At 43.8% G+C, this 16652-nt stretch overlaps 1 protein-coding gene across 1 annotated transcript; it reads left to right on the top strand.

The window, feature by feature from the left end:
* The first annotated feature begins 1392 nt into the window (after positions 1–1392).
* Positions 1393–16424, top strand: SAG (S-antigen visual arrestin). The gene is made up of 15 exons (XM_090147000.1): positions 1393–2318; positions 2951–3011; positions 3100–3144; positions 3422–3615; positions 4299–4358; positions 5286–5353; positions 5536–5671; positions 6006–6090; positions 7236–7308; positions 8213–8350; positions 8629–8706; positions 9519–9542; positions 9715–9779; positions 11843–11855; positions 16068–16424. Exons 1-15 carry the CDS (start codon positions 2229–2231, stop codon positions 16162–16164), a joined length of 1227 nt encoding a protein of 408 aa, XP_090003126.1. The 5' UTR covers positions 1393–2228; the 3' UTR covers positions 16165–16424.
* Positions 16425–16652: the final 228 nt, after the last annotated feature.

Genomic DNA, 16652 nt, shown 5'->3' with positions numbered 1-16652 from the left:
GGTCTTGGAAAACCTACTTATATTTCATGAAATAGAAATTCTTAACTGCGTGTCTGTCTATAACCTCTGCCTTACAATTTTCTCAAGTTTCCTAAGGAAAGGATTTCCTCTTTCTACTGTCTAGCGTGTGCAAATAGGTTGTAGAAACTTTCTTCTCCTGAAACAGTTTTAAAATGGGAAAGCAAGTAGAAAGACAGAATGGAGACAAGCTGGAAGCAGCCATGTACAATCAGACCAAATGTACTTTAACAGCATCCAGAAGGGAGAGGTGTACGAATAGAGCATGTGTAGCATCGTGCTTTCCTGCTGCTGCTCCTCAGCACCTGGATCATCCTGCCCAACAGCTGCCAAAGCCCTTTTCCCTGGGGATGTGTCTAATCCTGTAAATCTATTAAAATTGGTGATGTACAGTCTTCTCTCCTGTACCTTTTATGAGTAAATGCTACATTTTATTTTGAACTTAACTGTTTTTTCATTTAATTCAATGCTGCCACTTTTTTACTTATGACAGAGTGAAAAATAATCTCTCCATTTTGTACCACTCGTTTTCTGGACATCTCTTTTTGTACCACTCGTTTTCTGGACATCTCTTTTTGTACCACTCGTTTTTTGGACATCTCTTTTTGGACATCTCTTTTTGGACATCTCTTTTTGGACATCTCTTGTGCCCTTTTGATCCTTGTAGCCCATTCCCTCACGCTTTTATTTTTTCCTTCTCTGAAAGAATCCTACTTCATTTTGGACACAGGCTATTCCCTACCTCTGGTTACATTTACTCTTTCTGGGCAGATAGTTGCAACATTATATTTTTAAGGTCCTTCGTGTTTCAACTTCTCTGATGCTCTGAAAGTAAGGGGTTGTGTTCAGCTCTGATTTAGAGGAATATAGTGTTAGAGTTGAGTTCTCATTTTGGGTTGGGTTTGACTCATTACTCACAGAATCATAGGGGTTGGACTGGAGACCATCTTGCCCATCTCCCTGCTAAAACAGATTGCATAGGAAAGCATCCAGGTGAGTTTTGAGCATCTCCAGAGAAGGAGACTCTACTGCCTCTCTGGGCAGCCTGTGAGCTTCTAGCCTCACTGTAAAGAAGTTTTCTCACATTTTTATGGAACTCCCTGTGTTCCAAATTGTGCCCACTGCACCTTGTCCTGCATACCACCGTTCTGGGTCTTAAACTGAGCATGCTGGCTCCAGATGTGGATGCATCAGGGTTTCTAAGATAGCATCAATAACATGCTCTGTTATGAGGACACGAATCAAGAACATAAATTCCCTGCTTACATCAAGACTTTCTTCCTGTGTAGTAGTAACTATAACTGTGCATATCAGACAGTGGTTGTATTTTCCTCATGTGTGATACTTTGCACTTACTGCCAGGGTGTTTCAGCATCTGTCCACTCTGCTTTGTGAAGCGCTCCTCCAACTGAGCACAGACAGCTTTTTCCTTTGGTGATCCCAGGGTAGTTCTCTAGCTGTGGGCAGCCTCTTCACTCCTTATCTAGGCTTCTTTGCATTCACCCAAAACAACATTCAGCAGCAGATGTTCCAGGACAACCAAGACTATATTCAATAGCAGATGTCCCAGGACAGATGAAAGAGCTCTAGTGTCCACTTGCAATGGTGAAAAATAAATCCCAAACCTGAAAGTAGCCAAAATCCGCATAATTGTATTCTTTATTTCCTATATTTTATCTAGTTATTGACTGAGATGTACCTTCCTTCTTGACTCACAGCAACGTAGAGCCTCTGGTGACAAATCTTGGTGAACCTTTTGAAAACTGAAGTACCTGTGTTGATCAGATTACCTTTCTGTCTACTCATGTATGCCACAGAAAGTCTCTCTACAAATCTCTCTGTAAAGGCCAAACTCTCTCTTCACCTCTGGATTTTCTTTGCTGGCCAAATAATGTTTTGAATGACTGAAAAACGAGTCCTTGCTCTTCTGTAATGTTTCTGAAGAGCTGTTTTTAAATAGTTGTGGGTTTTGTTTTGTTTTGTTTCGTTTCCTTAATAAGGAGCCCACCTTTGTACTGTACTTGAGTATCCACTGGAAGAGTCAGATTGGTAAACTATACCATAGGAGTAGAATGTTTTACCCGACTGTTGTGCCTATGTTTTTACCTCATCCTTTTATCTTTTTCACCCCTCACCTCTGACATTTCTCCCAGGAACCTTTGAGGGAGAAATTGTTCATTCATCCACAGTTACCTACCTGTCCATTGGTCATGAGCTGCCCCGAATCTCAGAAGACAGGGAAGAATGCTGATTCCTCTCCAAAACAAGTTATCTTCAAGAAAAGCACCCGTGACAAAGCCGTAAGTACCATCATAATGGGTATAAACGGGTATGATGGACTAGATGATCTTGTAAGTCCTTTCCAACCTTATAATTCTATGAGTTTCACTCATAGTCGAGATGAAGACTTAATACAAACCTCTTCCCTGTCCTCTTTCATTTTTCTGAAGACAGACCAGGATCCATATTTAGTGCAAAGTGTGAGCAGACAATGTAAACAAAGCTCTTATGGGAGAGCTTATTGCAGTCTTGCATAAAAAGGCAACTCCCCTCTCATTCTTCCAGGTTGTAGTCCTCCTGGTAAATGTTTGAAACAAAGCTGATTCACTGTTTGATTGTGAATCTGATAACATCAGAAATATTTAAATCTGTAGCTCTGTCCATCTGTGAGTATTTGTGTTTTACTTCTTGGAGCTGTTCCACGTTGGGTCCTCTCTTCTTGAGGGTTCTCCTTCTCTTGGGTTCTCCTTCTCGAAGCATGTGGATAGTTCTTTTGAGCCTGGTGTGAATTGTTTGGTGGGGAGAAAAAAAAAAACGTGCTTAAAACGGAATTGCTCTGTTCTGTATGGAATTTACAGCTCCATGCTATATGCTCCCACCCCCCAAGGACATAACAATTCGTAGTTCAACTGTGGTCATCTTTTCCCTACAGCTGACCATCTACCTGGGAAAGCGTGACTTCATTGACAATATAGGGAATGTGGAACCTGTAGGTAAGTTCACCAAGTGTACAAGCTGCCCTTTCTGCTCTCCTAAGCCTGATTATCCTCTGGTAATCTTTTTAATTTTCCTTTCTTTCAGATGGTGTTGTATTGGTGGATCCTACAGTGATCAAGGGGAGAAAAGGTTTGAGGTTTTATGCAATACAGGTTTTTAGCTTGCTTGTCCTCTTTTCAAGTGAGATACTGAGATAGAACTTGTTTTACGCTGCTTCAGGGGTACAAATGTAACTCCTCAATGAAAAGACTTCTTACTCAAAGTAACGTGTATGAAAACTTAAAATATGTATACCAACTGGGTTATACAACAGTGTTGAAATGAGTTTCCAAGACTAGTGCAGGATTTTACATCACCTGGCTGTGTTAGTCTGCTGCATGCCTTACCTGCCTGTGTTTCCTTCCAGTGTACGTGACTCTGACCTGTGCTTTCCGGTATGGCCAGGAGGACATTGATGTGATTGGCCTCACCTTCCGGAGAGACCTGTTCTTCTCTAGGGTCCAGGTGTACCCACCTGAAAACAAGCCAGAGTCTCTCTCCCACTTGCAGGAATCTCTGCTAAAGAAGCTGGGGAAAAATGCTTACCCCTTTTTCTTTACAGTGAGTATCTCTTAAGGAGCCCCTGAGCTTCTCCTTATCTGTCATTACAGGTTCACCTCTTTGATTCTGCTCAATGGGTGGGTGCCTGCTGGGTATTATTGACTCCTCAGGTACAATCCAGTGATCCCAGCTGCTGGATTCACTGATGGAGTGCTAGTGCTCCATCTCCAGGATGCTCTGCAGCCTGTCCAGCTGGAGAAGCTGCTGGCCCTGTGCAGACCAGGAGCAAATCGTCTCTGTCTGAAGGCTGACTGGTTTAATAGCCTTAGCTGTGTTTCCAGAACAGAGATGCCTTGCTCAAGCTTCAAGCCCATGTGAACAATGATTTGCACAACTGTGAGCCACGTTAATGATCCTGGATGGGAGCCAGATATCCCAGTTCCTGATCTGTCTCTTCAGTGTTTGATTATAAGCCCAGAAGCTCTATGTTTCTGGGACACTTGTTACTTTTTTTTTTTCTGTGTTTTCTTGGTTGTTAGTATTTCAAATCCCTTTCTTCCTAAAAGACTTTTTTCATGTATGATCCAGCTTCTCTCTGAGTTGGAACTTCAAAGGGTTGCTGTATGGAAGTGACCTGTTGTCTTCAGGGTTACGCTGTACCTTTTGTGAGCATTGAGTTAATTAAAATATCACAGAAATCTGCATAATCTTGCTCTGGGTTCTTTTTCTTTTTGTTCCCACAGTTCCCAGATTACCTGCCTTGTTCAGTCTGTTTGCAGCCTTCACCTCGTGATGTTGATAAGGTGAGACTGGTGCTTATCATGGAGTTTATGTGCTGTGCCACAAACGTCAGGAACCTGGCTGGAAGAGCTAAAGCATGCGTCATGGAGCTGGAATTCAATTCCTCAAAATAAGAAAAGAAATCTAGTCCAATAGCTTCAAGGCTGTGCTAAATCTGCACTGCTTGTCATTTCCTTAAGGGTACTGCATGATTTGTGGGTTGGACATGCAAAGTGATCCTAGCAAGCTTGGGTTAGCTATCAGTCACATGAGAGAGGGGAGGCTGAGTGCCTGAAATCTCACTGATGGGTGTAACTAACAGGTGTTGGACCTGCTTCTGACTTAAAACAAATGCAGAGGAGGTCTGTTTTGTATGTGTATGTATATTAAAAAAAAAATAAATCTGGAGGATATAACACCAAACAGTGAGATGTTCTGCTAGGTTTCTGGCATCGTTTAAAGTAGTCCTCTTGTACTTCACAGGATGCTTCTCTGAACAGCTGGGCTAGGCCAAAAGCCAGACATAGCAATATAAACTTGTTAAAGCAAAGGATGGCTTGGCCTGATCTCTCCCAGTCCTTAGACACTGGGAAGAAGGGAGCTTGACTGTGAGTCAGGTATTGGCATTACGAAGCTGTTTCAGAAATCCAAGGTGGACTGGAGAACCTTGCAGGCCTGCTGGTGGTGCCTCCTGTAGAGTGCTGTGACCTCTACAGCTCTGCTCTCGTATCGTTTTAGAAGGGATGTCATCGGTCAGAGGCTGGGAGCTAAGCCGAACAGGTGGATGCTGAGACACCAGGTGGTGGGGATCTCTGTTACAGTGGTCATAGGCCAGAAGAATTTGCAGTTGGCAGGAATCTGCCAGTCTCTAGGATACAGAAAGATGCTTGAACGTCTGCAGGTGTGGCTTGTGATGCTGGTTTCACAGCTGCCCTCTCTCTCTCTGGCAGAGCTGTGGGGTGGACTTCGAGGTGAAAGCTTTTTCAACAGAGAATTTGGAAGAGAGAATTCATAAGAGGTAACAGTGCACATATTCCTGTGTGTCTTCAACTGTGCCCTTATAAAGAAGGGGGGAATTAAGTGTGGTTGCTTATTCACCTTTGTTCCACTTGGCAGTGGGTTTCGTAAGTTTAATTAAGCATGGGTGAGTGCAAAACTCTTGCCTCAGTCAAACACAAGGTACTTTCTGCTGCTTCCCAGGAACTCTGCACGGCTGTTGATCCGTAAAGTGCAGTTTGCTCCAGAAGAACCAGGACCCCAACCTTGTGCAGAGACCACGTGGCAGTTCTTCATGTCCAACAAACCATTGCATCTGAAAGCTTGCCTCAGTAAAGAGGTGAGGAGTTTGCCCCTGGGACATCATTGTACTTCAATATCGATATGCATTTTGTTACCCAAACAGCTGTTTTGTGTGTTACCAGACTGTCTCAGCTGATCCAGACTTGTCCTGCACGCTTGGGTTCTAAGGTGATCTTTGTCAGTAGCTTCTGCTAGAGGAAGGTGGGACACCGTTATCAGAGTCATTTGAGGTCAAGTAGGGCATTGGAGGCAGGATTGTGAGTCAGTGGGAAAGGGCCACCTTGCTTTATCTGGCCTCTGTTGGGACTGGAATGGTTTATGGCATGGGAGAAGCCTTTTGACTGGGTTTCTGAGCATCGGTTTTCCCCTAGGTGTACTACCATGGTGAGCCCATTCCAGTCACTGTCATGGTCACCAACAGCACAGAGAAAACAGTGAAGAAGATCAAAGTCCAGGGTATGTTTTTTTACCATTGCTTGGATGCTCTTAGGACAAGAACACTATGGTGGGAGGGCTGAAAGAGCCAGAATTTAGCGCTTGTAAACTGCCCAAGCAGGCAGTATGGAGTGCATCAGGAATTTCTCCCTCTTCCCTGTCTGTTGATGTTTGTTTGCTGCTTTTCATCAAGCCTTTTTTCCTGACTCATGGTTGCTTGCCTGGCTTATTTTCAGGCCCCAGTATGTCATGTCTGCATAGGAAAGGGCTGGCACTGTGGCAGGCAAGGCAGGTCTGGGGAAAATCTGCCTCTTGGGCAGGCTGCAAAGTCTTCTGTCAGTGTGATGCTCAGCTACCAGGGAATGTGCCTAGGTGGTGTGCTTCACTCGGTCAGAAATGCCCTGCACTGCGAGAAACAGCCACTCTGCCAGCAATGGTGCAATTCCTCCTGAGGTTCAGTACTGCCTGTGTTTTACTTGTAGCACTGCATGCTTTCATCCCACAGGCTCCATACTGCTTGGGCCTATGGAAGGCAGTCTGAGACAAAGAATGAGAAAGAGAAGAGAAAGCAGGGAAAGAACAAAGTTGCTGAAGGTTTCATAAAACTCTACAGCAGAGAAAGTCAATTCAGTGCCTATCTTGCATGCACTATCTAGTTATTCCCAAATATTTTTTAACCTGACATTCTTCAGTCTAGCTTAAAAAGATCTTATTTCAGATTCTCTCATCACTGTTTGAATTAGAGTTACCATACGCTTTCTGGTGTTTGTTTGGAGAATGCTGTCAGAGGAACTTGGCTGCAGTTTGGTATCCAGTCTGATGATGATGCAACTAGCACCTCTTGTGCGCCAGAGGTGAAAGCAAGCATATTTAGAGAGGGAGATCTTTGTAATGGGAAGAGAAGGCTCCCAAGGGATACCATGGGCTATTGACTTTCTGTCATCTCCAAACCAAAGCTGGATGCGTTTCAGGGAAGACAGAGACTAACAACACAGGTGGCAAAGTCTGTGATCAGGCTGCCTGACCTGGTGCTCCCTTCAGGCTCTAAATGTTTGGGTTTTCCTGATGTCATCCTCACATTTTCCACTCCTGAGACTGTGGAGCAGCTGTACTGTTTCTGATGCCTGTGCGCAGCTGATAATCCCTCTTTGCCTTTCTCACTTCAGTGGAGCAGGTTGCCAACGTGGTTCTGTACTCCAGTGACTTCTACACAAAAGTGGTAGCTGCTGAGGAAGCACCGTGAGTGAACACTCTGCTTATCCATCCTTGCTACACACCTTCACACCCTCTTAATGACTCTTCTCCTCTATTAGGGGAAGTATTCCTGGCTGCAGGATGGCAGTTGCTCGCTGTTACAGCACACTTAGCCTTGATGCCAGCCATGCTCTGGGTGCAGCTGGTCTCCCCTTTGTGTACCACTGGGTACACAAGAGGAGAGGCTACAGAAAATCTGCTTTGTTTGAAGTGTAATTACCTACAAGAAACACTTAACAAGGGCACATTGCTCCTCACTGCTTGAAATCTTTGAAAGGATCTGCACTGCTTTTCTAAAAGCTGCTGCTATGTGCCTGGGAGTGCTGGATGCTCTAGTTTGGGGTCAGTCTTTTTCATAACACTTTCTCTAATAAGATCAGAAGAACCCTCACCAAACCCTTAGCTCTACAGTGTGGTGGTGTGGCGAACCCCCAGCTCTTATGCCACACAGTGCATTTGCAGTGCACCATTGGGCTCTGCTTTGTGAGGAAGGCTGGATCCACCCAGACACTTGATATTATTCTGAAATTTTTCAGGTTTTGCCCTGCCGTTTAGGAGCAGGTCTTCCTTTGAGTACTGGTCTTCTGAACTGGGATTCATTTCATTCAGATATAGAGGTTTCTGGCATAGTTGGACCAACTTTTGGAAGCCTGCCTTAATGTGAAACAAATCATGTTCTGCAAATGCTTGTTTCTCTCTGCTGATTACAAAGGACATTTTTCTGACTGGTTCAGACACGCATATCCACGCTGTAGGCTTCTAAATCTGGACAGATAAATCGTACTCCTTGTGAATGGCTTTGTGATCTGTTTTGAAATTATCCTAGTTGGGTCTGTAAGGCAACTCAGAGTGTATTGCTTTCCCACTCTCACCTGCTTCTTATTTCCAGGGAAAAGGTGCAGCCAAACAGCAGCCTGACAACGACACTGACGGTTTTGCCCTTGCTGGCAAACAACCGGCAGACCCGGGAAATAGCCCTGGATGGCAAGCTAAAGGATGAGGATACCAACTTGGCTTCTAGCACCATGTGAGCAGAGCTTTAAAGGGTCTCAATTGTCCAAGGGTGTAAAGAATAGGGCAAGATCTGACTTATCAGATGTTTGTATCTGTCTTGATGGGTGCATCTGCACATCTTGCCCTGTCATAGTCATTCAGGCTAAATGGTAATAGGGATGGAAAGAGATATTAGCTGTCCTTGAGGCTCTTTTTTTAAGACAGTAGGATGTTCATCTAGTTGTTTTTCCTGCCATAAATTGTTGCTCTGCTGCTGTACTACCTAAAACGCCACTTTGTTTTCTCTGATAGTATTAAGGATGGAATAGACAAGACAGTGATGGGGATTCTGGTTTCCTACAAGGTCAGAGTGAAGCTCACTGTTTCGGGGTAAGAGACTTCTTGCTACATCTGCTTAGAATTAAGAGAGTGAAGTGTGTATTTCACTGACTATTCTAGAGAAGGTGGGACAGTCCACCCTAAAAGAAAGGGCACATATTGTAGAAAATTGGCATAAACTTCATCAAATTGTGCGTTAGCCTCTCCAAACAAGTTTTTCTTGAGCCTGAGGTGTTGTTATACTTTCCATTGTTACAATAGGAATTTGACCGTACGACCAGAGGTGGTGGTATAAACCTGTGGTTTACGTTGCAATTTCATTTCAAAGTTATAATTTTGATTTTGTGAGAGTGAAACTTTGCTTGAATGTCTGTGTTGGTGTTGTTCTCCCGGACGTGGTTCTGAGAGTCACAAAGACTGAGGTTCTGTACTGAGCCAACTTTCTGCGAGAAGCTGGTGGTATCAGCAGGAGATGGTTCCCAGCATACAGTGCAAAAGAGGACAAGGATAATTACAGCTGATAGTCACTGTTTACATTTGTATTTATTCATCTATCCTCCTTCCTAATATAAAAATGAATATTAAACTAATGATATGCATAAAGAGTGATAAAATGACTCTTTCCCTTGTCCCGGTACTCAGACCCTCAGCAAAGGAGCCATGCTAACATTTGATCAGGTGTTCAAAAACTATCTTTTGCCACGGGAAGGATATGAAAAATAAAAATTAAAAACGAGTGCATTATGATGTTATGATCTGCAGGAAGGTGATTTTGATGGTCCACAACTAAAAAGTTATTGGCTGGAACATCCGAACAGGAAGGCACTAAACATAATTGTGTTTTCTTCTGTTTCCTTCTGTAGCCTGCTGGGAGACTTCACCTCCAGGTAAGTGCCATCTTCGTTTTCAGACCGTGTAGCCATGGTTGCTAATTAGAAAAAAACTGAAGGAATAGGTGAAGCTGGAATTCTGGGCCTAGGCTGCCCTGAGGTGAGAGGAACATGGAACCAGGCATGGCTGGGGACTGTGGATCTGATGCATTCTCTCTTTTGCCTGTAGTGAAGTGAGCACAGAGCTGCCATTTCGTCTCATGCACCCCAAACCTGAGGAAAAGAACCCAGCAGGTCAGTTATATCTCATTTTTGCCTTGTTGTTGTTGTTGTTGTCCCATGTGAATTATTACCACTGCAGTGCTTGCAGTGATTTAGCCTCTAGGGGACTACTGTGTGTATATCTGTGTGAACCTCAAGGCACAAGGGAACAGGGAGAAAGGATGCTGAGATGGAAGAATGCAGAACTAGATCATGTTTCCTTTTTTTCGTTTGTAGAATCACAACTGAAAGCACAGGGACTTGAGGGAGCACTGCAGTTAAATCTCATGACTGCTGTGCCAAGGGTCCTGAGTGCAGCTGTCAACAATTTCTAGCCAGGTTACAATGCAGCAAACAAGGTCACAGAAAACACCTAGAATGTACCGCCCTCCCCCCCCCCCCCCCGTTCATTTTTTGTGTACAGGAATATGAAAGGAAAGGTCTCTTCAGAATTGGGTCAATAAATAGAAGCGTGACAAACATCCTGAAGGTTAACCAGCTTGCTGGCTTGGTTACTTATATAAATCATAGGCCAGTGTAAAGAACTAGCTTTCCCTGGGTATATAAAGTCTGATGATTGGATGGAAAAACTTCAGACTGTCTTAAGCATGTGTTCTCTTCTCACTTCTACAGTCCCTGACTGTATCTGTTCCCTAGTGGTGATCATACAGAAACTGCAAGGTGCACTGAATCAGGATTTCCTATACAGCATCTGGAGCAGCTAATGAACACAAAACATTATGCCTGCCTTTCAGCGTGGGGATTTTTCTAGATGAGTCAGCCTGTCCTGCTCTTTGTCTTTGGATGCAGTCATGTGGGCTTCAAGCAGAAACCCGTGGCTGCTTCTGCACTGTGGTTTCTTTATTTTTTTCTTTGGGCTAAAGCTTATCTAAAGTTGCAGTATCTCGGAACATGACCACTAGATTGTGGAGGAGTCTATGAAAGGAGTTATCCCCCCCCCTTTCCAACTGAATTACTGCATTTTATGTTGTTGGAGGACTTGGACATGAACAGGAGAAGAGAAACTGGTGATTCTCAGGTCTCTGGTTAGGAATCAGTGTTTTCTAACAACGGACATACCTGAGTGGCTGAAGGAGGGCTTCATTTGTGCACTCATGCACAAATGAAAACTCATTTCCCTCCCACCAAGAAAACCTCTGCTGTGAGCTGTACCAACACAGACACAGCATGTGCTCATATGAGAAGTCTTTTGTGCATTTTGCATTGCCATCAGAGCAGTGCAGCGAGTCCAGGAAGCACCTTTGGGATGAACCACAATGGTTCTCACCCCCTCACTCCCTTTCTGCTGTGGCCACATGGAAGACAGCAGCATCACCAGGGAGGAGCACAGGCACTCCACAGATGCATGAGATTGCAGCCTGTGAGATGGGAAATTGGATCCTCAGGGTTGGTCTGTAGGACTGATAAGAGTGGACCACCTTGGAGAAGTTGCTGTAAGGCTGTGCGCCCATGTGGTGGGTTTCCCTTCCATGCCGCAGTGCCTGAAGTATTTCCCCTAGCTTTCCTGCAGGAATCCCCCTGCCTCTGAGCTTGGCCAAGGCTGGGGTGGTGGCATAGGAAAGGTGGTCGGTGAGGGCCACCTGGTGTCCGCAGTGAGCCTCACATGGCAGACGTGCTGCTGGACCCCAGGGCTGCGAAACTGAGCTTTTGTGGATCCGGAGAGAAACTTAACAACCTCAAATGAGGACCATCCAAAGGCTTAGGGAATGGTAATGAATTCTGTGTATATCTGCAGAATGGTGTGAGGCTTTTTTGGACGTGACACCGTGTTTGGTGTTAATGCCACAATTGCCTTTTTATTTCCTGTGATTTGGACTGATGATTTTGGCAGAAGCATTTGTAGGCTAGGATGAAGAAGAATGGAAGTCAGTCAGTCCTCCCTTTTAAGATCATTTCAAAGGATGGCTGATACGCTATGTTATGTAGCACACTCAAAAGAATGTGAGCAGAAGACTTTACAAGGGAAATGGAGAACTGCAGTATTTCTCAGATCACTTCCCCCCAACACATCCTCTCACCAAAGATGCAGCCCACATATTGTTTGCTACATCAGTCGTCTGGGAACTCGCTGTCAGGAGAGAGCTACACGTTGTGCTTCTTGTACAGGTGGAAACTGTAGGTTTCTTTTAATTTTAGGGGGGAAAAAAGTGTAGTTTCAAGAGCTATCCCATGGGAAAGCCCTACAAGCAGGGAGGGAGAAAAAAAGTGCTTTCTATTTGAACAAGGAAACTAACACGAAAGAAAATCCCTCAGAAGCCTGCATAGCTGATCTGGCAACTGTGCTGGAGCGCAGTGTCTGAGCTCATTACTGGGAATAAAACAGCTTCCAAATGAAGCTGGTAAATTAAAACTCTTTCTGGCTTTCCACGTTCTCTGCCTTATCTCGCTGCTAGGAGTACCATTCATACTTTGGAGATGCATTTTTTTTTCCTACCACTTCAGTTCATAAACTAAAATGAAATAACATTGAATTTGTAATCAAGCAAATCAAGTTTTAATTGCAGAGATGGAGCTTCAACAAACGCTGCATTTAGAGTGTTAAGGGTCCCATAAGATATAATTTTAATTTGCTGGCTTATTTAGCAGCCTCTGCAGGCAAAGGGAATTTTGAGATCACTCCTTTACCCATTCCCTTTTGTTTTTACTGATGAGTCAGTAGTAACCAGTTTGTCTGTTGTACCTCCCTTCTTCACTAAATTGTCACTTCATCTTAAGATGCAGCTGGGAGAAAGGAAAAGTCAAAGCAGTTTAGAGAGTTGGAGCTAAAGTGGATTAAAAATGTCACCTACAATGACTTATTCCCTGCAGAGGGGTAATATCTTTTCCCTTCTCTAGCTAAAGTGACTTACAGCAAAATTAAATGAAACATGTAACATCAATGTATTCAGTCATGCAGAGCTGACTGTTTACGAGGGTGGAGAGTGATAGGACAAGGGGGAATGGTGTTAAACTGAGACAGGGGAGGTTTAGGTTGGATATTAGGAGGAAGTTTTTCACCCAGAGGGTGGTGAGGCACTGGAACAGGTTGCCCAAGGAGGCTGTGGATGCCCCATCCCTGCAGGCATTCAAGGCCAGGCTGGATGTGGCTCTGGGCAGCCTGGTCTGCTGGTTGGTGACCCCTAGCAGGGGGGTTGGAACCAGATGAGCATTGTGGGCCTTTTCAACCCAGACATTCTGTGAGTGTGGAGAACCCCGGTGTTATATAAGGTAAACTTCTGAAGAACATGACTCAATTTTGGGGCCAAATGTGGACAGTGGATTAGCTGCACTGTGCCCTCACAGCATATTATTAGACCCTTTTTATTTGTCTGTATGAGCATTCATCCCTCAGTAAAAAGCAGCTCTGTCAGAAAGCATGGCCACTGCTGTTTGCTCACTCTTTTGACTGTGGAAGAGACAGAAATGGAACTGCTTGCTTCCTTTCTTTTTCCATGTCTATTTATGGCTTCCTTGTCTTGGACTTCTCATCGGCCAGCATTTGCGTGTTTCACGTGTGCTGGTTTTGCAACTGTTTTTGGATGTATGTGGTCCCCAGGTGGTTATTTTTAGGCAAGGCAACTCCTGTCACATCGGCTGGCAGTCGGTTTTTTCCACCCATTGACAAAAAATGGATAGAAAGCTGTTTCTTTTAAAGACAGAGTCCAACTGGGCTGTGTCTCTTGGTGCTTCCAAGACCTTTCCCAGTCAGCAGCTTGCCCAGAAGCTCCTGCTGGGATTTTCACAAGGATGTGCTCAGTGTGAGTTCTTCGCTCTGGGATTTTCCTGCTCTTGTCCTGATGTTTTACATTTTGTGGGTCTATGTCTTGGACACTGACCTTTAGTTTGGCTAGTATTCAACAAATGGTCATTTATCTGCTCCCTTGTTAAATTTGCATGAAAGGATTGCTTTCACGAGGGCCATAAATATTGTGTCCCTTTAACCCTATGCTCACCTCGTATTGATATTGTAACTTGCAGAAATTAGTGAGTTTTCAAAGGGTTTGCATGCCTTACAATGTTACTCAGCTTCTTTTTTTTTTTTTTTCCATCATGAAGTTAAAGGAGGTTAAAAGCAAGCTTATAATGAAAATTACCATATGTCACAGCTTTAATTGCATGGAGTCATTTCTGTGGCTGCATAATAAGAGCTTATAGAAAACCCTCTGCAGAGAGTATGGTGATGTTCTGGAGCCTCATCTGTCCTAAACACAGCCCCCTCCCATCCTAACCCTCAAAACAATTACAGGGATGTCAGTTGGAAATAGGTTGGCTTTTTCCTTATTTTTAGGTTCCTGTGACTTTTTCAGTGTTATAATGCTAAATAAGCCACAGGACAGCAAGGTAACAATGAGGGGAGGGCCTGACTCCTGTTAGGGTGCTGATGTAGGCATTACATCCCTACAGTGGGATGTCATGTAGCAGCCTGAAGATAAAATGCATTGAAAGATGCACATATTTGAATGTAGTCTTACACCTAAGCTATGCAAGCATTGCCATGCTGCTACAACATCTGTGTATTGATTAAGTATCAGACAACAAAGTAAATGCCCAACCCCCAAAATTCCTCTTCTCCCCCCTCTCCTCCCAACCCATTCTGTAGAATCAGCTTCAAACCACATTGGTGAAGATTGCTCGCTTTGCCCACATCTCTGATGTCACTGTTCCCATAGTAATGAGTGTACTTCAGAGAGGGGAAAGAGAACAGACTATTTAAAGAATAAAAATTGGAGGAAAATAAAATGATGCTTTGGTGTTGGAAACTTTAAAGAAACTTTGCAACTTTTAAATATTTCATTTTAAATCCATTTCAGTCAGGTACGATTGCCCTGAGGCTGTCAATATTTCACCCTGGCTTTTGTGAGCAGAAGAAGCTGTCCTTTCACACCATGGACATACACCAGGGGAGCCTTTATGTGACCCATCATTTGAGGCATTTTGGCTACAGTGCCCCACTTGGCACACTTTTAATACTGACTTTTCCAGCAGTGCTAACCACAGCTTGTTGCCCTTGATTTCAGTGTGTGTTGTGGGTGGGAATTCCCCAGGTCAACCATCACTGAAACATTACCAATCCCTGGTGACTTCTGTAGAACGCTGGCTTTACAGCACTGTGCTTTCTTGCTTAAATTCATGAGAAATAGGCGAGTGGTGCAATGGTTATTTGATAAAGTGAATGTAAAAGCAAAACAATCAATTTTCCCCCCTCTTCCCTCCAGTATAATCTGTTTTGCTTACTTTAGGCTGTGCTGAATATACCTTCCAAGGAATCCTGCTAGCAAGCTGCAATGCTGCTGTCACTCTGTGTGGTCAGCAAAGATCCTATCAAAGGAACACAAGCACCAAAGGTTTATATTTAGGCAGGGATGAAATCAGGAGTATGGCCTCTGTCTGCTGAGAGGCTGCCTTTTTTTATTCTGATTTCAATACCTCTGTGTGTATTGGATTAGAGCACCTCCTCATCAGCTGACTACTTAAATCACATTTGAGAGAGATCAGGTTTTGCTTCAGCAGGTGCATGCACACATGTTCAGACTGTTGGAATTCTTGTATTGCTGCAAATCCTGATGCTTTATAAAGTTTTGCTATTCTTAGCATCCACTGTCCTAACTGTTGGTGTCTCTCTTTTCCTCCCCCTACTGCATGCTGATGACTGCAGGGAAGGATGGGTAAGTTTCTTTGAACAGTATTTCACATTCTAGTTGCTGCTGCACATTGCCTCTTTGAAAGCTCCTCAGAAAAGGAGGAAAATCCACAGCATTCACAGAGCATGAACTTAAAAAAGTGAGTAAGCTGCTGTGGCTTGACAAATTGCTACTATCAGTTGAGCAGTAAGGACTGACCATGTGAAAGTAGTTTGAGATCATATTTTGCCTAACTGTTGGAGAGAAAGAGATGGTCAGCTGATGCTCTGTAGCTCTGTAGTTTCAGGAACTCAATGAGTTCAACCACATGCCTGTATTTTAAGTGCAGAAGGATGAAAGGTTTCACATTTGATCTCAATACAAAGACTCTTTCAGGCTGCAAACTATTCAGCTAGCTGATATGTAGATATTTAGCTGGAAAGAGCATGATTCTCTGGAGATGAAAACCTCCTCAGTTTGTGTCCTGACTGGTTCAGTCAATTCCTTTTCATACTATCTAGAATAGCACCAATGACGACAGTGTCTGAGGGGATGTGATACAAATCCCTTTGAAGACAAAAGAAATATCACCAGGGACTGCTCCAGGCTTCTCTTCTTCTTTCAGTTTGTTGCTTTTCAGTCTGCTGGTATAAAAAATGGCTGACCTCATTTAGAAAGACCTGTGCTTCTTCCCTTTCAGTGATGCAGAGCTGGTATTTGAGGAGTTTGCTCGTCAACAGCTAAAAGATGCGGGTGATGAAGAAGAAAACAAGAATGTTTCCTCAACTGATGAGTGATGAAAAGAATGAGCTGATGGAGAAGCTATGTAGCCTGGCACCAATTTGTAATTTAAGACCTAGGTTTGTAGTAAACTGTGTTCTCGGTGCATGTGCTGTCAGGGATCAGTAGACATAAAATCATAAATTTCTCTTACTTATTAAAAGTTTCCACTTCATAAGAACATAGCAAACTCCATACCTGCTGCTTACTCTGCCTACCAGAGGAGGTCAGGAAGGCTGCAACATCTGCTTCAGAGCTACCTGTTCAGGTGGTTGGTTATTTTTACCATTGATGAGAGCTTAAATGAGGGCTTGTGCAGCCTGCCTGTGCTCAGCTGGGCTCTCTGTGTCTTTTCTCTGCATCTTTTCCACTAGTGAACTGAGTCCTAGTTTGAATGGCTGGCTTGCTGCCTTTGACTTAAAGTTCCTCAGTGGGCTATATGAAATTGGGTTTGTTTCCTTTTGTTTGCTTTTGCATTTCTGCTTTATCCAACTCACCTAGTTAG

The sequence above is a fragment of the Phasianus colchicus genome, chromosome 10 (genome assembly GCF_987193195.1).
Source record: "Phasianus colchicus chromosome 10, bPhaCol1.hap1.1, whole genome shotgun sequence".
NCBI lineage: Eukaryota > Metazoa > Chordata > Aves > Galliformes > Phasianidae > Phasianus > Phasianus colchicus.
This window is presented reverse-complemented; position numbering and strand designations above follow the sequence as displayed.